The following is a 25,896-nucleotide window of genomic DNA, read 5'->3' as shown; positions in this document are numbered from 1 at the left end:
TTTCTGGATCACTGCGACCTCCTTTGGGGATGTACAAAAGGGTTAGATTGTACTTGAATCCTAGGGGACCAATATTCTTGTGGGTAGTTTTACTAGAGCTGTTGGGGGTGGTTTAAGCCAGGGGTCAGCAACCTTTACCACTGAAAGAGCCACTTGGACCCGTTTCCCACAGAAAAGAAAACACTGGGAGCCGCAAAACCCGTTTGACATTTAAAATGAAATAACACTGCATACAACGTTTTTTTTGCCTTTATGCTATGTATAAACAAACTATAATGTGTTGCATTTATGAAATTGATGAACTCCTGCAGAGAAAACGAAATTACATTTCTGCATGCAACAAAAACATTTTGAACTCCGAAAAAAAGACGTTGGGTTGAAAGTTACTTTTAAGTAAAATATTCAATGTCTATTTGAGTCCTTCTTGTATTTATGAAAAACGCCGAACTTAAATTTTCCGCCAGCAGCAAACCAAAAATAACGTCAGCCAGCTGTCATCCTGAAAAATGAAAGGACTATTTCACTGAACAATGAAAAAATATGAATATAAGTAAAATAATAGGCAATTAAAATATTTATCATACTTGGTTAATGGGATTTCTGCTCCTGGACCTCAGCGCACAGCGTCTGCACATCAGGGCTGTATGATGTCACCTTCATCTTTACACAGGATCGCAAGCTGTCATCTGTGAGGTTTTCAATATCACTCCATTTGTGTTTCTGAGCAAGAACGGCCTTCTGACGGGCAACATCTTCAAGGTCTGCTGTCAAGCGTCTAAACTTGGACACCCATATGTCTTTGTCGGCTATGTCGGCCAGTTCCATCTCAAGATCAGGTTGACTCACACCTGCCAATGCAGTCGTATTCAGTAGGGAAGGATCGATGCTTAAGGGAGTGACCGGGAAGGATAATGTGTTTTTTTCCTCTCTGAACTCACAGAAGCGTTTCCCAAACGATGTTTGCATTGCGATGATTGCAGAATGTAAATACTCCGAAATTATCATGTCGTGACCTTGTTTGAACTCTCTCAAATTGGGGAAGTGAGACAAAGTGCCTTTCTGTAAATCTCTGGCAAGCACTGTCAACTTGCGCTCGAATGCCAAAACATCCTCCAACATGTGCAGGGCTGTACGTCCTTTCCCCTGAAGAGCTGTGTTCAGCGTGTTCAGGTGCGCTGTCATGTCTACCATGAAGTGTAGCTTTTCCAGCCACTCTGGCTGTTCCAGCTCAGGAAAGGTGAGCCCTTTGCTGCCCAGGAAAGTTTTCACTTCTTCCAGACACGCGACAAAGCGTTTCAGCACCTTCCGTCTGGACAGCCAGCGATAAAAACACGTTGTAGCGGTGTCAGTAAACTGCAGTCAAAGATAGCTTTATTCGAACTAAACAGCCTTGCTTTTAAGCCTCCCTCAACCCAGCCCCCATGGACGCAGATGCTGCAAAAGACGCGTACTCACAAACCCCCGTAGGCTATCTCCCTTAGCCGGAATGCTGGCTAATTGTGAGCCGTTTCGGATGTGGCAGGAAATGTGTCGCTACACTTAGGTTGTACAAGATCACCATAATTACATTTCAAAAGCTAACAAACTAACATAAAATACATTTTAATTAAATACTGACCAATTATTTCCCAAAGCCACAGGGAGCCGCAGCACAGAGGTGAAAGAGCCACAAATGGCTCGGGAGCCGCAGGTTGCCGACCCCCGGTTTAAGCTAATATGGCAGGGGGATGGGAACTAGGATGATAGAGCTGTGGATGAGCCAACAGGTTTACAAGTAGATGATGGGTGTAACTTGACTGTAAGGAAGGACAAGCCAATGATTATGTATAAATGCAGTCAGAGCAAAGAGCTTAATTGTACCACAGAGGCAAGATTCAAAAGGGTGAAGAATGCAGGACTGAAGGTACTGCAATTAAATGCACATAGTATGGTGACAAACTCGTGATGTAATTAGAGATTGGTCTGTATGACATTGTGGGCATCACTGAGCCGTGGCTGAGAGAAGGCCGTAGCTGGGAGCTTAACATCAAAGGATTTATTTTGAATCGAAAGGACAGGTAGGAAGGCGTAGGCGGTGGTGTGGATCTGCTGCCTAGAGATGGAATTACATCTTTAGAAAGAGGTGACACAGGGTCAGAGAATGTTGAATATGTGTGGGTGGAGTTAAGAAATTGCAATGGTTAAAAAAAATTATGCAAATCATATATATAGTAGCCAAGATGTGGGGTTGAGATTGTAAAGGGGCTGGAAAAGGCATGTAATAAAGATAATGACACCGTGTAATTGGAAACTTCAATATGCAAAAGGGATTGGGAAAATCAGGTTGGTGTCAGATGACAAGGGGGGGAGTTTGTTGGATGCCCACGAGATGACTTTTTAGAGCAGTTTGTGCTTGAACCTACTCGGGGAAAGGCTATCTTAGATTGGGTGTTGTATAATAAGCACATAACTTATTAGGGAGCTTAATGTAAAGGAATCCTTAGGAGACAATGATCATAATATGATTGAATTCATACTGCAATTTGAGAGGGAGATGCATAAGTCACAAGTGTCAGTGTCACAATGGAATAAAGAGAATTACAGAGGCATGAGAGAGGAGCTTGTCCAGGTGGATTGGAGAAGGATACTGGCAGGGATGATGGTTGACATTTCTGAGAATATTTCACAAAATACCAGATAGATATGTCTGACAGAGGAAGAAGTTCTCAAATGGCAGGGGTAGGCAACCATGACTGACAAAGGAAGTAAAGGACTGCATAAAAGCCAAGGAAATGACATATAAGGTAGCAAAAGTGAGTGGGAAGTTGGATGATTGGGAAGCTTTTAAAATCCAATAAAAGGCAACTAAAAAAGCTAAGAAGGGAAAAGATGAAATTTAAGGGCAGACTAGCCAAAGCTATAAAGCAATGTACAAAAGCTTTTTTTTCAATTATATAAAGTGTAAAAGGGAGGTGAGAGTTGATATTGGACCACTGGAAAATGATGTTGGTGAGGCAATAATGGGGGACGATGAAATGTTAGATGAATTGAATGGGTACTTTGCATCTCTTTTCGCTGTGGAAGACACTAGCAGTATGCCAGAGGTCCATTAGTGTCAGGGAGCAGGAGTGAGTGCCATTGCTATTAGAAAGGAAGAAGTGCTAGGCAAACTCAAAGCTCTTAAGGTGGATAAGACACCTGGGCCAGATGGACTACATCCCAGAGTCCTGAGCGAGGTTGTTGAAGAGTTAACATATGCATTGGTTATGATCTTTCAAGAATCACAATTCTGGCATGGCCTCAGAGGAATGGACAATTACAAATGTCACTCCACTCTTTAAGAAGGGAGGAAGGTAAAAGAAAGGAAATTTTAGACCAACTAGCCTAACCTCAGTGGTTCTGAGAGTTTTGGAGTCTGTTATTAAGGATGAGGTTTTGAGGTACTTGGCGTCTAATGATAAAACAATTCAATGTCAGAATGGCTTCTGTAAAGGGTAATCTTGCTTGACAAATCTATTAGAGCTCTTCAAGAAAATAACAAGCAGGGTGGACAAAAGAGAAGCAATGGATGTCATATTCTCAGATTTTCAGAAGGTGTTTGATAAGGTGCCACACCTTATCATGATGTGAGGGTAGGTGTATGGGATTGAGTGGGATCTGGGATCAGCCATGAGCAAACTCGATGGTATGAGTGACCTAATTCTGCTCCCGTCTTATGGTCTAACTATAGCTTATAATATGAAATTTCAACTTCTGTTTTTTTTTCCTAAATAAGCTAACTAATATACCATGTAATTGCAGTAAGTTCTGATTTCAGATTTTGAATGTGTGCTATTTTTATGCTTTTCAACATTTATATTTATATTGTGATATATACATAATAAGAAGCTTCAAACACACATTGGTGTGTTTTTTTCCCAACGGAATAGAAAAATATATGCAATACAATAATGACAATTTGTATTTATCTACTGCCTTTAATGTATCAAATCTGAAGGTCTTTCATTGGAGAATTAGGAATGATCCTTGTCTCTTCCTATTTCCCATTTACATCTGTGAGTCCTCAGTGTCATACAATAGTAAATTGTTTGATTCCATGTTCTTACTGGCTGCTTTTCTATCCAAACTGAACCCTTCACTTCTTGATTAGCATACAGCTTACCCAACATCCAATATTGGATGAGTGGATGTTTCTTTAGGTTGATCATTGGAATTACCCAGAGGGTGCACTTTGGATCCCATCACAAAATCCATTCTCAGACCATCAGATTCACAACATCTCCTCTCAAGCCATTGTTTGAGTCTGAATCAAATCATTTGCATGTTCAATGGCCTGCATGATGCTTATCCAAATTTCCAATCCCATAGTTCTAATGAAAGGTCATTAATTTGAAATATTAATGTTTCTCTCCTCAACTCTGGCTGTAATTTTTGAGTATTTTCAGCTTTCTGTGTGTTTTTATTTCAACTGTCTGGTCCTGCATTCTGCCCATCATCAAGAAGACCTATCTCCATTTTTGCCCTAGGGCCTAACTCTGAGTAAATTAAGAATAAAACTGCTCAGGTGCTAGATCTCTCAGTAGATGAACAACTTGGAGACAGTGAGCACAACTGTTCGACTTTTTCCATAGGAACAGATAGTATGGGAAAGCATTTAAATGGGGAAGGGGAATTATGATATTATTAGGCAGGAACTTGGGAGCATAATTTCTGAACAGATGTACTCAGGGAAATGCAAAATGGAAATATGGAGGTTGCTTAATGAATACTTGCATGGAGTTCTGGATAAGTTTGTGCCATTGAAGCAGGGAAGGGATGGTAGGGTGAAAGAACCATGGTTGAGAAGAGATGTGGAACATCTGGTGAAGAGGGAAAAAAGAAGCTTACTTAAGATTTAGGAAGCAAGGTTTAGATAGGGCTCTAGAGAGTTTCAAGGTAGGTAGGAAGGAGCTTAAGGGAGCTAGAAAGGGGCATGAGAAGGCCTTGGCGAGTCAGATTAATGAAAACCCCAAGGTGTTCTACACAGGAGGATGTCTGAAGTGAGGGTGGAAATTATCAGAGATAGAAGAGGAAACATCTACCTGGAGTCAGAGGAGGTAAGAGAGGTCCTTAATGAATATTTTCCTTCAATATTCATCAGTGAGAGAGACCTAGACATTTGTGAGGACAGCATAAAGCAGGATGATATGCCAGAACATGTCAACATTAAGAAAGATGTTGTGCTATAACATTAGGATAGATTCAGTAAGTCCCTGGGAATGGATAGGATATTCCTGGTTACTATGGGAGATGAGGAAAAAAATTGTTAAGCCTTTGACAATAATCTTTATGACCTTACTAGCTACAGGAGTAGAACCAGAGGATTGTAGGATGACAATTTTTATTCCTTTGTTTAAGGAAGGCAGTACAGATATCCTTGGGAATTATAGACTAGTGTGTTTTAATTCACTGATGCGAAAATTATTGGAGAAGATTCTTAGAGACAGGATTTACAAGCACTTGGAGAAGTATAAGCTAGTTAGAAATAGTCAACATGGCTTGTGAGGGTTAAGTTATGCATCATGTGTCTGACTAAATTCTTTGAGGATGTGACAAAGCGCATTGATGAAGATAGAGCAGTGGATGTGTTGTATATGAATTTTAGTAAGGCTCCCCATGGTATACTCATTAAGAAAATTGGGAGGCATGAGATCCAGGGAAACTTGGCTTGTGGATTCACAATCGACAAGCCTGTAGAAGGAAGAATATGGTAGTAGATGGAGCATATTTTGCCTGAAATTCAGTGATCAGTGGTATTCCACAAGGATCTGTTCTGGGACCTACTTTTTAAGATTTTTATAAATGACTTGGATGAGGAAGTGGATGTGTGGGTTAGTAAGCTTGCAAATGTTGGAGGATAGTGTAGAACATTGCCGAAGGTTACAACAGGACATTGACAGGACGTCGAGCTGGGCTGAGAAGTGGCAGATGGAGTTTAGCCCAGAGAAGTATGAAGTGATTCACTCTGGAAAAACACATTTGAAGGCAGAATAAGGGGTTAATGACAGGGTTCTTAGCAGTGTATAGGAACAGAGAGGGCTAATACAAAGGAGGCACGTTTTTAAGGTGATTGGAGGAAAGTCTTTTCATAAAGATTGGTGGGTGCATGGAACACACTGTCTGGGTTGTGGTAGAGGCAGATACCTTAGGGGCATTTAAGATATTCTTAGATACGCACAAAAAAATGATGGGCTATGTGGGAAGGAAGGATTAGGTCGATCTTAGAGTAGTTCAAAAATTGGCACGACATTGTGGACTGAAGTGCTTGCACAGTGCTTTGATGTTCTATTTTTCTGGGTTAGCTCTTCTGCTAATTTAACCATCATCCTATTTTTGTAATTGTTGTTCTAAAGATCATATGTTGGGCCTCCCAGCTTTCAGTGTCTATGCTTAAAATCTTCTGGGATATTTACTACTCTATTTGGATCTTTGCATTTTTCCTTCATTCCATCTTTTGCTCTGTCACAAGAACATGAGAGCTTGAGAATCAGGAGCAGGAATAGGCTGTCAGCCCTTGTAGCCTTCTCTGCCAATTATCAAGGCCATGGATAAGCTTCAGCACATTTTCCAGAAATCTTTCAGCCCTAGTTTGATTGAACATGTGCATTGAGATCTCTGAGGTAAAGAATTTCAAAGTTTCATAAATTTCTAAGTGCAAAAAATACTCGTCTCAGGCCTAAACAGTCCACTCCTTAATCTCATATTATACCTCTGGTCTTAAACTCTCAGTCAGGGGAACAGGCTCCCTTGCATTTTGCCTTCAAACTTGAATTTCAATTAAATGTCCTTTCATTCTTCTTAACTTTAAGGAGTCCGGTCCTAGTCTTTTCAACTTTTTCTTACATGGCCAACCTGCCAATTCCAGAAGCCACTCCAATGAAACTTTGCTGCACTTTCTTTATTCTAAGTACATGCTTTCTTAGATGAGGAGCACAAAGCTGTCCATGATACTTCAACTGTAGTTTCTGAAAGGTGTGTCTGGGTTGACCCAAGCCTGCATGTGTGTAATTCCCTCTCTAAACTTTATTCTCTTTCTACCTTGTTTTAGCTTTTTTAAAGGTTGCTCTTTAAACCTGAGGCAGTGGGTCGCAGGCCTGAGAGTGTATGGAATTAGCAGAGCTTGTATCCAGGTCTGAAGAACCACCTGCTGCTTGGCCAATTTAACAGCCAGGTGTTGGGGCTGGGGGAGAGCGTGCTCAGTTCATTGCTTGCAAGATTTACTCATCTCTGCACTGAAATGAGGCTGTGAACTGCAACTAATGGGCTCCTGATCACCTACGACTGGCTTCATAGCTGTGTATTTTCTTTTGTGAAGTTCAGCTTATGAGAGTCAATGCCGCTTAACGGCGACTCCTTTGCCTGCATCTTCAGAAACAGCTCTATTTCCATCTTTAATATCTCTACTTTTCCTTTTCAGGGTTCGTTTGAAGACCCTGACCTGGAGTAACACGCTGACTTCGGCTCTTTGCAGGAATGGAACCCGCTCTCGGGGTTTCACGACTGGACATAATTGATGTGCCTAGGGCACGGTCCAAGAGCTTTGCTCACCTTCAGAGGGCCGAGATTTTGTGACTCTGGAGATGGGTGTCATGGCAGGAGATCAGTGTGGCATTGTGGATAGTTGGAAGATCTATGGCTGTGTGCCCAGAGACCTGAAATCTTCGGGCACAGAGCTCGGAAAAAGTGATGCAATGGACTTTTAGCATTGTAAGCCAATGAGTTGTTTGTTATGTCTCCCCTTCCACTGTGAAACGGAGACAACTCTTTCTCCTTTATTACAGAGAGGGAGAGCCTGTGGTATGTTGAACACCGGGTGAACAAGTAGTCTTTGGGGTACTGCAAGTCTGTGTCTTTGCTGTTGTTTTGCTGCATGCTTGAGTGCTCGGTGGCAGGTGCTGATGCCTTTTTTTGCTGGTGGGGGGAGGGGGATCGTTGCTTGCTGCCGCTTATGTGCGGCAGGGAGGGGAATTGGGGGGGGGACTTTCGGTTCTAACAATTAACTGTCTTTCATTATTTGGGGGCACTATTCTACTTTCATGAATGTTTGTGAAGAAAAAGAGTTTCAGGATGTATATTGTATACATTTCTCTGACATTAAATGTACCTTTGTAACCTTGAATGTTATTTGCTTACCTTTAGTGTCCGAACAGTTTGTTTTTTTCTGCATGTCTGATGATCGTTTTTAATGGGTTCTATTGGGTTTCTTTGCTTTGTGGCTGTCTGTAAGGAGATGAATCTCAAGGTTGTATATAGTTTACATGATTTGATAATATATGTACTTTGTGCTTCGAACTTTGACCTTTGAAAATAAACTTTTTAAATTAACCTTGTAATCGTTTGGCCTGATTTTTCTTTATCCAATTGTGTCAAACTTTGAAATGTACCTGTAAAAATGTTCTGGAGCCCTTTAATTGCCAAAGATGTTGCTTAAATGCAAGCTGGCAAGCGATATGGCAACTAATCAAGCAACTGAGATTAGGGTAATAAGCTTATGGGAAGAGGAACACCAATATAGATTTACCATACTAAAACAGCGTTTGCTGCACAGTAAAATTCCTCCATTTCTATTATGTTCTTCTCTATTGCAATTTACAAGTAAGTCATAGATTTGACTTTGAGGTTCACTAACTTAGTGTTCAGAATTTGGACTTTTTCCCACGATTCCCTCACTCCCACAAAAAATAGAGCATTTATTTTATGTTACAGGTAATGCTTCCATGAGGGTAAAGGATTAAACAAATATGTACATTTAGTTAGTCATATTTTCTATTCACTGCCAGGCATGTTGTAACCAGTGTGATCTTTTGCTAACTTCTGCTCTGTTAAGATGAAGCTTACCCTCTCAATGGGAGTTTGGTGCTCAGCATACTTATTGAGTTAGAATGAATCCACACACAAATAAATAGAATACATGTAAATAAAAACAAAGATATGTCCTTCAGCTATTCACTTACCAGAAACAAAAGACTTGTCACGTCTTTGCTTTACGTGACATTGACAATGTGATTATTTAAAACACATCACTTGATGGCTCTCAAAATAGAGTCATAATATTGCTATAAAGGACTATTGTCACACAGCATCCTTATAGTGAAAGTTACAAGCCAGTGCTTTGCTTTTCTACTTCCATCTAATTTCATCCACATAAATTTAAAACGAGGCAAAGGGTTGCAATCATTACCAGAAAGGCAAAACAATGGCAGCTTTTAAAATTAAGCACCCATTCAAATGCTAACACAGCAAAGACTAATTAAACAGTATTCACTGGCCACTTACAACCCTTTCATCCTGGCAGTTCAGTCATGCAGCCAGTGTTTTTTTTATTTTGCATTTGCAGTCATTAATTTCGAAGAGTGACATAAAATCTCTATTGTGTGTTGTGATTTTTTTTCTGCTTACAGTACTTAAGTGAGTTGAAGATGGAAGCCTTCATAGAGCTGTTATGAAGAATTTAATTAACAACAATTTATTTCACAAAAAAGATCACAGGGTGAATTTTGATCAGTTAGCATGGAAATTGGAATTTAAAAGACAACTATTTTCATTAGTCCTTTTCATTTCAAAAACGTTACTCCTGTTCGTTCCAGCATTATCTACAACTCTCAACTGCAGACTGCTAAATACTTTCCCATAAAAAGGTAATGTCGTTTTGATCTCAATGTGAGCAAATAACTTTGCAAGAGAAACAAAAAGGATCTGTGCAGAACCAATATGAAAGGAATGTTGTACAGGCTGCTTTATAAAACATTACCTACTTTGCTTACCTGTATACTTGTTTCCATAGAAACCTGGTAAATGTAGACCAGTTAGGGACATTTTCACTCAACCTCCCCCTTCACCCCATGTATAGATTTACAGTGTGTACATACAATCTACGTTTCAGCAGTAGAGTAAATGTCATCTATTCTCACTTTTGTAATTGCTAATCTCTTAATTATTTGTCTAAACAAGTCGGCTTAGCATCTCATTGTTGGCTGTTAAAGTATAGCGAGTATAAAGGTCAGAAATAGATTTTGCCTATTGTCACGTAATCAAAGAGACCCAATGCTTGTTACAAGATCCCATTCATTTTGTGGAAGATGTATTATCTTTATATGGCCAGTTCCCAGATATAGTTGTTTTTATATAAAATAATATTTTACTTGCATACATATACTTTAATTGACAGTGCTTCACTCCTTTGTCAAGTAGCCACCTGGTCGATTGTAATTACAATCACCACAATAACACTGACTGCAATTAATATTCACTTTTTTTTCATTCTGACTTAATTAAGAATCGACTATTTTTTGAGAGAAAGAGAATTGAATTAGAAATAAATTGCATTAGAATTGTAATTTTCACATTTGTATTTACTGTATTTTGTTGGTTGGCAGAGACTTAGGGGAGCACCAAAATTATCATGTTCGATTTCACTCAGCACCTTAAGAAAGAGTCCTTGATGAAAGTGTGCTGATGATTCACTTGGATGACGGATGGATGACAAGAGACTGTTACCAGATAAGTTTGTGTTATGTTCCTTAAAGGTGGGACAATTAAAAGAAATTTCAAGAAAATCAAGTAGTTTGAAGGCCAGAGGTGAACTAAAGGAAAACCTTTTCTCAAAAGTGCTATGTTGACTGAATGGTAACAGAAAGTGGATGCCAAGTTTGTTGGGTATTTAAAAGTTGAGCAATGGCATTGGAAGCTCCAGAGAAAAAGTGGGCCTTGGGATTAAATATATGAAGTTTTTGTGACAGAATCATGTTAAAGGTGGAGAGAATGAGAGAATGTTGACTCATATTCCCAAAATAAATAGATTATTCAGTATTTGTCCTTTCCTTTCTCCCTTGGACCGGTGATTAGTACTGTCATCTCTGGCAGAAGGTAATGAATTTGAGTTTCTCTGCAAAAATCTGACCACACAGCACAATTTGACAATTCAGTGATGCGCTGAAGGATGCATAAGGATGCAAGTGCATTAAAATCATTAGAACTACATAAAGTTATCTCATTATTGCTTGCTTCTGTTTTATTTTCTTTGTTGAAGGTAAGATTCATCTTAACGTGTACAGTACTGTACAAAAGTCTGAGGCACAGTTGCCTAAGTCATTTACATAGTACTAGCCAATGTGGAGCGAAGAGCGGGTTTGTAAATCTGGCGGGAGCAAAGTACGGTGGGAATGGCAAGGGTGGAGCATCGCGGGGAGGGGATGTATGGGAAAGGTGATAGAGAAGGAGTGCTGGGGTGCGGGGCTTGGCGCAGGTGCCGACACACCCAGCCCTGAGGCATCAGGCAAAACCACTTGATTTCAAACAATTGGTTTACTGATCATTACAGAATGTCTGTCTGTTGCTTTTTGCTCCCTTCCTTCTACCTTCCCCATTTCCCAACCATGATCCCCCACTCCCTGACCCTTTCCCACTCCCTGTTCATCATAGAGACCCACATCAGTGTCAGATATATGATCTCTCACAAATGTCATGAAGTTTGCTTTTCCCTTCGCGGCAGCAGTACAGTGCAATACATAAAAATTACTATTGTACTATACAAAAGTCTTAGGCACCCTAGCTATATATATGTGCCAAAAATTTTTCCACAGTGCTGGATTTCTGGAATTTATCCCAGCATCCATCTTTCATTTCCAAATTGGAGGATGAAGGGGCTGAGAGTTTGGAGCTCTGCCTTTTTGTTGACAGCAGGATTACTTTGTGCGTTGCTGATTCTGCAATGTCTGCATTAGGATTCCATAGACCCTGTCATACTGCATGATTAAAAGAAAATCTCAGGTTTATCCTCAAAATTAGGAGCCCCAAATTTCCAATATAATCCTTCATTAGATTAATAGATCAAAGAGCAGAGGTGTTTTTTAAAAAGGAGAATTTGGCAACATGGCTGAGTGATGACATGTTATATTAAGGAACACACATAAAATGCTGGAGGAACTCAGCAGGTCAGGCAGCATCTAAGGATAAAAGTACAGTCGACGTTTCAGGCCAAAACCCTTCAGGAGGACTGAAGCTCCTGCAGATTTTCTCTTGTTTGTGACAAATTACGCTAAGCTAAAGTCTTTGCTTAAATTTATCACATTTCACCCTTAACTCATGACCCTAGTTGTAGTCCCAACCATCCTCAGTGGAAAAAGCCTGCTTGCATTATCCTTAACTATACCCTTCATAATATTGTATACCTCTATCAAATCTCCTCTCAATCTTCTATGTTCAAAAGACTATAGTCCTAACCTAACTTTTCCTTATAACTCAGGTCCACCAGACTTGGCAACTCCCTTGTGAACTTTCCTTGAACTCTTGAAATTTGTTTACATCTTTCCTGTAAGTAGGTGACCAAAACTGCACACAATACTTCAAATTACATCTCACCAACATCTTATACAACTTCAACATAACATCCCATCTACTGTGCTCAATGCGTTGATTTATGAAGACCAATATGCCAAAAGCTTTCTCTATGACCCTGTCTACCTGTGACACCATCTTCAATGAAGTATGAACCTGTATTCCAATTCCCTTTGTTCTGCCTCACCTCTCAGTGCCATACCATTCACTGTGTAACACCTACTGTGGTTGATCCTATCAAAGTGCAACACCTCACACTTGTCTACATTAAATTCCATCTCCCATTTCTCTGCCCATTATTTCAGATGATGCAAACCCTCTGCAAGCCATGATAGCCTTCCTCCATGTCCACTACACCCCTAATCATGGTATTATCTGCAAAATTTGCTGATTCAGTTAACCATATTATCATCCAGGTCATTGACATAGATGACAAACAACCCGGCACCAATCCCTGCAGCACACCACTAGTCACAAGCCTCCAGTCAGTAACGCAACCCTCTACTGTGACTCTCTGGCTTCTCCCTCAAAGCCAAAGTCTAATCCAATTTACTACCTCATCCTGACTGCTGAGCAATCAAACCTTCTTGACCAGCCTCCCATGTGGGACCTTGTCAAATGCCTCCAACCATGCCCAGTCGCTGGCACACAAAGCAAGTTCTCGGTGAAGTCACGGCAGCATCACTCACTACAGCCACTTTACAACCCCTCTTCACCCTCCTTTGGTCTATCTCAGCAGCCCACAATACTGTCGTGAGGAAGGTCGATCACACTGCTATCCCAAAATCTACAGCTTCCTGGAGGGCTGAGCTCAGGCTTTTTTTCAGCATTTTCAGGGAAACTGGCTCATCCCTCCCTGGATTATCCAATCCTTTTACGCCTGATCTTTATGTTCTGTATAATCCATGGCTGGTTTCTCAGCTCCCTGAATCACCGACGTTATCATTCCCTGGTTACTCTCACCTCCCTCCAGTCATTGCCTCACTTCTCCCTTAAAGAAGCGATATTTCTCTTCATTGTCAACACTCCCAGTAGTTGCCCATGTACCATCCTGCACTTCCTGCACCATACTGTCCCACATTTTCCTTGGGCACTTCACTTTTACCAAAACATGTATATCTTTGGGGTGCTCCTGGTGAATTTCAACCATGTCGTCGATTCTGTGCCTGTATTCTGAATTCCCACAGGTGACTTTAATCAAGTTCAAGGGCCGGCTCGGGTCATCGGGGGTTCTTGACCTGACATTGCCTGACTGCAACTGATGCCTTCCCAACAGATATATCTGGGTATAACCTCTCCCTCAAATATCTCCACTCTAATTCCTACACTACCCAAAGTATAAATGACGTATAACAATTAAGCAGCACATACTTAAAACCATAGTCTACACTCTGCTCTCTGCCACTTACATGCGACTGAACTCATAGCGCCTGTTGTATTCCTTTGCATCTAACTGTTACACCAAGGTTACAGACTCATTCTTAAAACACACAAATGAGTCTGCTGCTACCAGCATACATGCACCCAACTAGTGTTCCGAATGGTCAGTAACCACCCCTTGCAACTGGTGGCCCTGGCTCACCAAAGATGTCTGTCCACACACACACACAGGACACTACCTTTATATCTACCAGTTCAGCTCTCCATCGTTCTTGATACTTCATGGTTCCGTGGTCAATGACTTGAACGGATCTAAGTGTGATTACTAATCTTAAAAAAATACTCACCCACTTAGGCTGCTGAGATTGCCGGCCACACAGTGGGACATGAACACATCCCAGATAAGCCTTTAAAAGATGTGACTGTGAAGGAAGACACCAGAGAGACACTGAAGCTGGTGTATGTAGAAGGCTTTATTCTGCAAAACAAGCAATGGGCATTATACTGGAGACACTCTTTGAAGAAGAGGCTCACTGATCACTATTACATGACATTCTGATATGCGAAAGATCAAAGGGAAGGACAGGACAGTTCTATAGTTACAAGGTGTCCGCAATGCTTCCTTTGAATTACATATAATTTGCAAACCTTACCCCTTCTGAACCCATTGTCCTTCACTCTCTCCACACCAGTCCCAACCTTACCTGCAGACAAAGGGATTGCAGTTGCAGTCTGGTGGACTGGCTGTTACTTTGCTCAGGCCAGGTAGTAAATCTCACACAGTCCCCCTTACTTACCCCTTGTAAAAGACCATCAGGCCAGTGCTCCTGCACCATCACCAACCTTATCAAATTTGCAGATCCCCTATCTACTGCCACCAAGCTCATTGTTCTCTTATGCTGCACTGCTCATTTCTACCTCTTGCCCAAGATTCACAAACCTGACAGTCCGTGCAGGCCCACTTTCTCTGCTCGCACCTGCTCCTCTGAACTCATGTCCGCATACCCTGATTCCATTCTATCCCCCATGGTTAAGTCGCTTCCCACATGCATTCATTGGATTTCACATGCTCTTGATTTTCTCGGTAATTTTCAATTCCCTGACCTAACCAACTCATTTTCATCATGGATGACCAATCCCAATATGCTTCTATCCTCCTTAAAGCTCTTCGCTTCTTTCTCGACAGAAGACATAACCAGTCCCTCTCCACTAACTCCTTCCTCTATCTAGCAGAATTGGCCCTCACTCTCAATAATTTCTCCTTTGACTCCTCTCACTAACTCCAAACTCAAGTGGTAGGCATGGACACCCGTGTGGACCCTAGCTTTGCCTGCCTTTTCGTTGGCTAAGTGGAACAGTTCATGGTCCAAGCCTTTCCTGCTAATGCTCCTCAACTTCTTCTGCACTACATTGATGACTACATTGGTGCCACTTCATGCACCCATGCTGAGCTCATCTCCAGCTTTTACCCTGCCCTTATATTCACTTGGTTCATTTCTGTCGCCTCTCTCCCCTTTCTCAATTTCTTCTAACTCCATCTTGGGAAACAAACTGTCCACTGATATCTTTTATAAACCCTCCAATTCCTACAGGTATCTTGACTATACCTTCTCGTCAAAGTCAAGTCACATTTATTGTAATTTAACTGTGTACATGTATACCGCCAAACAAGACAACGTTTCTCCGAACCAGAATGTAAAGCATAGTAGTACACATGACACACAAAAATTTAGAAAAGTAAGAATTAAATCTACAAATGAATTATGCATAACTAAACAAAGTAAAGTGCATAAATTAAATATTGTAGGGTACACAACAAATTAGCTGGTGACACTTCAAATGTGATGTGGCAGGGAATCCAGAAGCCTAATAGTCTGAGTAAAAAGCTGTTTACCATCCTTGCCATTCTTGTGTTTATGTATCAGAGTATCCACAATCATTTGCTTGGTTTTCTCCGCATTCAGACATAGGTTGTTGTTCTCATATCAGTCAACCAGCAACTCCACTTCCTCTCTGCACTTCAATGAAGCCAACTTCTGTTGTTTCATCCTCAAACTTTATGACACAGTTTGAGCTGGACCTCATTTTCCAGATGAGACAGGACATCAAGGTTATGGCATTGTCAGTGGATCGATTTAAGCTTGCCGATCTGTTTCCTGTAAACACATCATTTTTCTTTTCTCTGTCCTTTCATCTCCACTGTATCTGTTCTCAGGATGAGATTTCAATTCCAGGACATCAAAGATGCCCTCCTTCTTCAAAGAATGGTGGTTCTCTTCCTCCACCATTATTGCTGCCCTCACCCACATCTCCTCCATTTTCTGTGCTCACTCCATCTTCCTGCCACCTCAACAGGGATCTAGCTCCTCTTGTCCTCACCTACCACCCCATGAGCTTCCACTTCCAACACACTATTCTCTGCAGCTTCTGTCATCTTCAATGGGTTGCCATCAAACACGTCTTTACCTCCCCTCTGGTCTCATCTTTCTGCAGGAATTCTCATGATTCCCTTGTTCATTCACCTCTCCCTACTGATCTCCATCTTGGCATGAGTCCCTGCAAACCACAGAAATGCTACACCTGTAATTTTACCTCCTCCCTCAACTCCATTCAGGGTCCCAACACTTCACCTGCAAGTCTACTGAAGTTGTCTATTGTACCCAATGTTCCTGGTGCGGCCTCCTCTACATCAGTAAGACACAACTTAGATTGAAGACCACTTTTTCAAGCACCTCCACTCTGTCTGCAAAAAACAGAATTTCCCAGTGACCAACCATTTTAATTCCTGTCCCCATTCCTGTTCTGACATGCCAGCCTTCCCTTCTGCCACTCTCAGGGTGGAGAAACAAATGCATAGCCTCCAACCTCATGGCATGAATATCGATTTATTCTTCTGGTAATCTTTTTTTTTTCCTTTTCCCCTCCCTTTCCCTCTTCTTCTATTCCCCATTCTGACCTCCTACATCTTCTCCTCACCTGCCTTTTACCTTCCCCCTGGTGTCCTTCCTTTTTCTCTTTCTCCCATGGTCCACACTCCTCTCCTATCAAATTCCTTCTTTTCCAGTCCTTTACCTTTCCCACCCACCTAGCTTCATCTATCACATTCTAGCTTGTCCTCCTCCCCCCCCCCCCCACACCTTTTAAGTCAGGCATTTTCCCCACCATTCCAGTCCTGATGCAGGGTCTCAGCCCAAAATGTTGATAATAGACAATAGACAATAAGTGCAGGAATAGGCCGTTCGGCCCTTCAAGCCAGCACCTCCATTCAATGTGATCACGGCTGATCATCCACAGCCAGTACCCTGTTCCTGTCTTCTCCCCATATCCTTCGACTCTGCTATCTTTAAGAGCTCTATCTAACTCTTGGTGGTTTCTTTATTTCCACAGATGTTGCTTGGCCTGCTGAGTTCCACAGCATATTGTGAGTGTTGCTCTGGATTTCCAGCATCTGCAGAATCTCTTGTGTGTATATCTTTCTGCATTGTTGCTTCTTCAAAGCTGGTGTGTCCACTGTGAAATACAGAGCTCTAATTTGACTCCAGTCTAACCAGTGTTCAATCTAAGTAAAACATATCTTCAAACCTCTGTTTTCCATTTGAAATAGATGCAATATCTAGCAACATTCTTGGAATGATAATTACTGATATTTCACTCTAGTTCTCTTCTCCTCTGTTCCCTGTTTTTTTTTGCCATTTAAAACACAATCTGACCTAATTCTCTCAAGTTCCAAGGACTAATCACACCCTTCACTCATTAAATTCCAATGCCTGCTAACTTCATCCATCAATGTGTCTTTGGAATTCTCCGCTTCATTTTTCACCACCTACTGAATTAGCTAACATAATTTTATCAGAAAACTTGGATAATTCATTTCTCCAAGTCCTTCATCCACGAAATTATTCTGGCAAATACTTTCTGCACCCTATCAAACACCTATCATGTTTTTCATATAGTGTGGTTACTGGGAGTTGCCTGATTACAGCTTTTTCAAAGTTTCAGCTTGACCTTTCAGTTTTTGAATCTCAGGACTTCAGCCATTGAGAGTCATACAGTTATACAGCATGGGAACAAACCCATTGGCCCAACTCGTCCATATTGACCACGTTGACTTTCCTGTCTTGTCCTATATCTTTCTCAATGTATTCTGTCCATCTACTTGTCTAAATGTCTTTCAGGCATTGCACTTCCTCTGGTGGCTTGATACATATATCCACCATGATCTGTATGAAAATGTTTCCTCTTGGGTCCCTTTTAAATTATTCCATTCTCACTTTAAACCCATGTCCTCTAGTTTTACACTCCCCCTATGGTTTTCTCACCTTTTCTCCACAGGGTAGTATTAGTGCCCACAATCCTATCAAAGGCAGTAATATGAGCAGAGTTGGTCCCAGGTTACTTAGCACAGATAGACATGAAGAATGAAATCTAGAACCGTTTTCATTTCTGAAGCTTAGTCTCAAACATTATCTGGACATTTCATCTTTCAAAGAGAAACCAAATGACAAGGTTTCACTCCCAGATGAGCTCAATGCCTTTTACGCTCGCTTTGACTGTCAAAACATGGAGGAAACTTCACAAACTCCCACAGATCCCGATGACCCTATGATTTCAGTCTCTGAGACCAATATGAGAGCATTCTTCAGGAAGGTGAGCCCACAAAAAGCACCCGGCCTAGATGGGGTACCTGACCAAGTACTAAAGAGCTGAGCTGATCAACTGGCTGGAGTGTTCACCAATATGTTTAACCTCTCACTTTGGCAGACTGAGGTCCCACCTGATACAAGCAGACTTCAATTACACCAGTGCCTAAGAACATAGTAACTTGCCTCAATGACTATCGTCCAGTAGCACTTGCATCCACTGTAATGAAGTTGGTGATGAAACATATTAACTCCTGTCTTGGACCCACTCCAATTTGCCTACTGGTACAACAGGTCCATTGCAGATGCCATTTCATTGTCTCTTTATTCAAATACATACATCCTGATGCTCTTTATAGATTACAGCTTGCCATTCAAAACTATCATCTCCTCAAAACTATTCAGTAAGTTTCAATACCATGGCCTTAATACTTCCTTGTGTGATTGGATCCTTGATTTCCCCACTTGCAGACTTCTCTCAGTTTGGATTGGCAACATCTCCTCCACAATCTTCATCAACACAGGTGCACCACAAGGCTCTGTGCTTAGTCCTCTGCTCTTCACACTTTATGCTTATGACAGGGGCTAAGTCCAGTTCAAAATCCATATCTAAGTTCGCTAATGGCACCACTGTCATAAGTCAAATCAAAGGTGTCGACAAATCAGCATATAGTGTGGCGACTGGGAGTTGCCTGATTACAGCTTTTTCAAAGTTTCAGCTTGACCTTTCAGTTTTTGAATCTCAGGACTCCATCCATTGAGAGTCATATAGTTATACAGCATGGGAACAAACCCAGGGAGACAAAAATTCTGGCTGAATGGTGCCAGAACAACAACATCTTACTCAATGTCAGCAAGACCAAGGAGCTGATGATTGATTTCAGGAGCAGGAAACTAGAGGTTTATAAGCCAGTACTCACTGGGAGATCAGAGGTAGGGAAGGCCAGAAACTTTAAATTCCTCGGTGTTATTATTTTATAGGATACGTCCTGGGACCAGCACGCAAGTACAACTATGAAGAAAGCACGGCAGCACCTCTACTTCCTTAGAAGTTTGTGAAGAATTGGCAAACATCTAAAGCTTTGACAAAGTTCTATAGATGCATGGCAGGGATTATATTGATGGCTTGTATCATGGCCTGGTATGGAGACACCCATCCCCTTTAATGGAAAGTCTGATGAAAAGTAGTGGGGGATTCAGTGTCTCATGGGTGCCCCACCATTGAGCACAGAGCATTTTCTCAGGAAAGCAGCATCTATCACCAAGGACTTCCACCACCCAGGCCATGCTCTCTTCTGGACACTGCCATCAGGATGAAGGTACAGGAGTCTCAGGGCTCACACCATCAGATTCAGGAACAGTTATTACCCCTCAATCATCAGACTCTTGAAGCAAAGGGGATAATTTCACTCATCTCATCACTCATTGTGGACTCTCCTTCAAGGACTTTTCGTCCTATGTTGTCAATATTTATTGCTTATGTATATATTATTATTATTTATTTTGTATTTTCCCAGTTGTTGCCTGTGGCACATTATTCTCAGGGCTGCATATGGTGACACTTATGTACTTTGATAATGAACTTACTTCAAACTTTGAACTTTTGGATGAGTAATCAAATGGAAAACCTGAGTCTTGAAAGAAGCAGCATCTTCCGTTTACTAATGATCAGTTGAGAGAATGCTCTTCTGTCAGGTAATATTACAGGCTGTCCTGTCCTCCTGTGATATATATGTTGCCTGTCTACCTGTTTAGCATCATCCAGGCAGATGTTTTATTTGTGCTGGGTTTCATATCAAACTAACCATATTTATATATAGGTTATTTTCATGGTTGTGATTTTTTCAGTTGCATCTATTTGTCAAAAATGTAAGTAGCATTTCATTTTAGACTCCAATTTTGAAAGAAGATGAAATATGAATCATCAGCAAGTATCAGAAGCTATGCAAAACATAATTTCTTCCAACGTAACCTTCAGCATTACCTTATGAATATCCTGGTGCTGACAGCATTGGTTATTATTGATAGGCAACAAAAGTAATTTAGGGGAATTTTACCTTTCAGTGAGCATGTCTACACAAGATGTCAGATGATATTTCCTGATCTGTGATTCCATTCACATCAAGCAATTATTAAAAAGGCTCAACATGAATGTTTAGTTCAATATGGCCCTTGAATTTTGGAAATCAACATTTAGATTTGATTTATCAACAAAATATTTTGATATGATTATTTAGAAGTTAGTTTGCTGTTAAACGTAAAAGTTTTATGAAAAACAATTGCATTTATATGTTTTCCTTTATGTATAAAGGGACTTAAGATATCTTAAAAGTGTGTCACCACCAAAAAACTGACTTGCAGCCAATAATTACTTTAAGATATGTAACCAGAACTCTAGTCAGAGAGGAAAGATTTAAAAAGGCCAATAAAGGAGCGGACAGAAATGACACAGCAGAAAGATCCTGGAATGGAGTTACAAAGCTTGGGGCTTGTGTAGCTGATGGGAAAGTTACCAACTGTGGACTGGCAAGAGCTTGAGGTTGGACAAACATAGCAGGTCCAACAGATAACAAAGTGTCACATGTAAACTTTTTCTCATATAACCATATAAGAATTACAGCACAGAAACAGGCCATCTCGGCCCTTCTAGTCCGTGCTGAACACTTACTCTCACCTAGTCCCACCAACCTGCACTCAGCCCATAACCCTCCATTCCTTTCCTGTCCATATACCTATCCAATTTTACTTTAAAAATGACAATACTGAACCTGTCTCTACCACTTCTACTGGAAGCTCATACCGCACAGCTGCCACTCTCTAAGTAAACAAGTTCCCCCTCATGTTATCCTTAAACTTTTGCCCCCTAATTCTCAACTCATGTCCTCTTGTTTGAATTTCCCCTACTCTCAATGGAAAAAGCCTATCCACGTCAACTCTATCTATCCCCCTCATAATTTTAAATCCCTCTATCAAGTCCCCCCTCAACCTTCTACGCTCCAAAGGATAAAGACCTAACTTGTTCAGCTTTTCCCTGTAATTTAGCTGCTGAAACCCAGGTAACATTCTAGTAAATCTCCTCTGTACTCTCTCTATTTTGTTGACATATTTCCTATAATTCGGTGACCAGAACTGTACACAATACTCCAAATAATCCAGGAGAAATTTAATTCTGCATGGAACAGTTCCTGAGGAGATATAGGATTGTGTATAAGTAGGCACTTGGCAAAGGCTAATAAAAAAAGAAGTTAGGTTGAAGTGGAGGGGCCGTGGTGTGAGTGAGATCACAGGCTTTGGGTCGTAAAGGCTTCAGTGAGGAGAGGTGAAAGCAGTTGGTGTATTTTTTTCATTTAATTTTGCTTTCTTTCTATTTGCCCTGTTAGAGCTGTGGGAATGGAGACAGGATAATGCAATGCCCCTCTTGCAGAATGTGGGAAGGCAGGGTGACCTCCATTGTCCCTACGTCTACACCTGCAGGAAACACATTCAGGTTCTGCTTCTGACAGACTGTGTTAAGGAACTGGAGCTGGAACTGGATGAACTCCAGATCATTTGGCAGGCTGAGAGGGTCAAAGGCCAATCTACAGGTAGTTATACCCAAGGTGCAGGACATGGTGGGCAGTCTGTGCAGAGTACCACTGTGGCCGTCTCCCTCAGCAACTGGTATACTGCTTTGGATACTGCTGTGGTGGTGGGGGGCGGGGGGGGGGTGACCTAGCAAAGGAAAGCCACAAAGATCAGGTCTCTGGTACTGAGTCTACCTTTGTGGCTCAGAGGAGAGAGGGCACAAGAGGCAAACTGTAGTATTAGGAGTTTCAACAGGAGGTTGCGAGGATGACAACAAGATTTTCAGATGGTACATTGCCTCCTGGGTGCCAGGGTCAGGGATATCTCAGATTGAGTGGGAGCGTGACCAGCTAGAGGTTATGGTTCACATGGATAGGAAGGGGTTTTGAGGTCCTGGAAAAAGAGTTCAGGGAGTTAGGTGCTCAGTTAAAGGACAGGGCTTCCAGGTTTGTGATCTTAGGATTGCTACTCATGCCACATGTGTGTGAGGCCAAAAATAGGAAGATTATGGGGTTTAACATGTGGCTATGGAGATGGTACAGGAGGGATGGCTTCAGTTTTTGAATCATTGAGCTCTCTTCCAGGAAAGGTGGGGCTTGTACTGAAGAGCCAGTTTACACTGAATTGGAGTTAGACTAAGCAACATAAACAAAATGCTGGAGGAACTCAGCAGGCCAGGCAGCATCAATAGAAAAGAGTACAGTTGACATTTTGGGCTGAGACCCTTCATCAGGAATGGAAAAAAAGTGAGGACTCTGTTAGAAAGTGTTGGGAGGGGAGGAAAAACCATAAAGGTAGTAGGTGAAACCAGGAGAGGGGGAAAGTGAAGGGGGAAATTGACTGGTGAAAGAGATACAGGGGAGTCTGTTAGGAGAGGACAGAAGGCCCTGGAGGAAAGAAAAGTGGGGTGGAACACCAGAGGGGGTTGTTAAGCAAGTAAGGAGATAAGTGATAGAGGGAAAGGGGGATGGGGAATGGTGAAGGGGGGTTGGGGGTAGTCAATTACCGGAAGCTGGAGAAATCAATGTTCATCCCATCAGATTGGAGGCTACCCAGACAGAATGACCTCATAGTGGCAGTAGAGGACATACATGTCTGAACAGGATTGGGAAGTAGAACTGAAATTGGTAGTCATCGGGAGATCCTACTTTTTCTGGCGGATGGAGCATTGGTGTTTGGCGAGGCAGTCTCCCAATCTACATTGGGTCTCACCGATATACAGGAGACACACCAGGAGCACTGGACACTGTATAAGACCGCAACAGACTCACAGATGAAGTGTCGCCTCACCTGGAAGCACTGTTTGGGGTCCTGAATGGTAGTGAGGGAGGAGGTGTAGCACCTGTTCCACTTGCAAGAATAAGTACCAGGAGGGAGATCAGTGGGGAGGGACAAATGGACAAGGGAATCATTTAGGAAGCAATCCCTGCAAATAGCAGAATGTTGGGGATGGGGGGGGGGGGGGGGGAGGGAAAGATGTGCCTGGTGGTGGGATCCTGCTGGAGATGGCAGAAGTTACAGAGAATTATGTGCTAGATGCAGAGGCAGGTGGGGTGCTAGGTGAGGACAAGATGAACCCTATCCCTGGTGGAGTGGCTGGAGGATAGGGTAAGAACCATCCTCCCCAATCCCCACTGTTCTCTCTCCTGACATTTATCCTTGCAGGGGGATGTGAAACAGAGTACCGGAGCAGATAGTGGTGTGCTTGTTCCAAAAGATATATTGAAGTCTACGTGTGAAGTCAGGAATCAAGAGGTTGAGCATGTTGCTAATTATGCTCTGAGATGTATATATTTCACCGCAAGCTATATTATAGGAAAGGCGGATGACAAGGTAGTCTGAATGTCCTGTTTCTATGAGTCTTTGACTCTAAGTAGTCTGAGGAATTAAATCAGTAATTTTGCTATGTTTCTGTTAATTCTAATATCTCCCTACAGTTTAGAAGATTTTATGTCAATTTCATCAAAGATAAAATGATAAAACTCTTTGATGCTAGCAGGAAAATTGTAGATATAAACTAAAATCTGACTATGTAGAATGAGTGACTTTAGAAATATAATGTGGTGTTTAATAAAGCATGATATTGAGTAAAAAGTGGCACATTAAAAGGAATGAATTTGAAATGTGGCACAAAATATCTTCTGCTTTTTAAGCTCCTGTAAGCTTTCAACTTTCTTTGATTTTTTGTTCCCTAACTCCCCTCAAGACCTTCTGCGTGATGGCAGCAGTGAGAAGAGAGCACGAGCTGGGTGGTGGGGATCCCTGATGATAGATACTGCTTTTCTGCGACAGGAAATAACAAGTGATTGGGAAGACTGAAAGCATTATCTGGTGCCCAACGCAGATTTTATACTCTGTACACTAACTGTGTCACTCAGATAACTGAAATTGAACCAGTTAAATTTGACGTCAAAGTGAATTTCAGACTTTGTAGCCAAGCCACAATTAACGTCAATTTTCATTTCTGTAACAACTGTTCATTTCTGTCTCTCTTCACCTCTACTGAAACTCACCATGTTCTGTCCTGTGTTCCCTGTAGACCTGAATACCCTTACTTTCTCCTTAAACTCTTCATCAAGACACCCTCTGTAAATTTGAACTCTTTCAAAACCACTTGATATTAAAATGTTCCTCTGTGCTTCGATATCTCTCCAGGGCCAGCTTTTCTCTCTATCTCTGCAATCTCCTTTGGTGCACCAGAAAACCTGTGCTCTTTCAAATCTGTGTGTTCTCATTCATTCCTGATTTCAATAGCTCTGGCCAGTGAAATGTCCACATTTGAATATGTCCATATTATGTAACAGTTCTGATACCAAGAAGACATAAAATGTGGCAATTGAGCATAAAATGCATTATAAAATCAGGCATAAAACATGGAACATATGGCACTGAAGCAAAAAATGCTTTGCAGTAAAATGAGGTGTGTATTTTTTTCATCAGTATGTGATGCAATTGGTAATACGACATGCTGATGGAAAAGGTAGTGTTACTTAACCACAGTTAACATGTGAAGCGGGATGTGAAATGTGATGTGAAAATCAGTGCCTGCAAAATACGTGTGAGGGCAGAATACAATATGATTTGGTGTCAAATTATTAACTGTAATGAAAACAGCTCAAGAAAGATAAGTAATGATATGTAGCAATGCAAGTGTTTCTGCAAAGAATGTGAGATACCATAAACTACGATGGAAATAAAACACAAAACAAAATATGATATAAATGTGTCACTCAAAATATGACAGTCTAAGATAAAGCTTAAAAAAAGCTTAAAAAGCTTAAAATAGGTTTGCAATCAAAACATGATGTGTAATTAAAATAAGCTGTAAATTTGACCTTGATCTTAAATATTATACAGCCGATTAAATGACATGATGTCCAACAATGTATGCCCTAAAACGTGACATGACACAAAAGACTTGATGGGCTGAATGGCTCCTTCTATGTCATAGAGTAATAGAACATTGAACATAGCACATAGAAATCTACACCACATTACAGGCCCTTTTGCCCTCAATGTTGTGCTGACAATGTAACTTACTCTAGAAACTGCCTAGAATTACCCTACTGCCCAGACCATTATTTTTTTAAGTTCCGTGTACCTATCTAAAAGTTTCTGAATACACCCTATTGTATCCATATTCCATGCTCCCACCATTCTCTGTGTGACAAACTTACCTCTGACATCCCCCTTGTACCTACTTCTAAGCACCTTAAAACTACGCTCCCTCGTGTTATCCATCTCAGCCCTGGGAAAAAGCCTCTGACTATCCACATGATCAATGCCTCTCATCATCTTATATACCTCTATCAGGTCACCTCTCATCCTCTGTTGCTCCAAGGAGAAAAGGCCAAGTTCACTCAACCTATTCTCATAAGGCATGCTCTCTAATCCATAGATTTTTATTAATATAAATGTAAAATAAAATAAATAGTACTATGAAATTTGATACTAGGCC

The 25,896-nt window shown here is 41.3% G+C and overlaps 1 protein-coding gene across 1 annotated transcript; it reads right to left on the bottom strand.

The window, feature by feature from the left end:
* Positions 1–203: 203 nt before the first annotated feature.
* LOC132395052 (general transcription factor II-I repeat domain-containing protein 2-like) lies at positions 204–1,359 on the bottom strand. The gene is made up of 2 exons (XM_059971366.1): positions 585–1,359; positions 204–499 (listed from the first exon to the last, which is right to left on the bottom strand). The coding sequence occupies exon 1, from the start codon at positions 1,189–1,191 to the stop codon at positions 589–591; it is 603 nt and encodes a 200-aa protein (XP_059827349.1). The 5' UTR covers positions 1,192–1,359; the 3' UTR covers positions 204–499; positions 585–588.
* Positions 1,360–25,896: the final 24,537 nt, after the last annotated feature.

This window comes from Hypanus sabinus, chromosome 6, assembly GCF_030144855.1.
Source record: "Hypanus sabinus isolate sHypSab1 chromosome 6, sHypSab1.hap1, whole genome shotgun sequence".
Taxonomy (NCBI): domain Eukaryota; kingdom Metazoa; phylum Chordata; class Chondrichthyes; order Myliobatiformes; family Dasyatidae; genus Hypanus; species Hypanus sabinus.
Note: the sequence above shows the minus strand (reverse complement) of the source record. Positions and strands in the feature narration are given on the sequence as shown.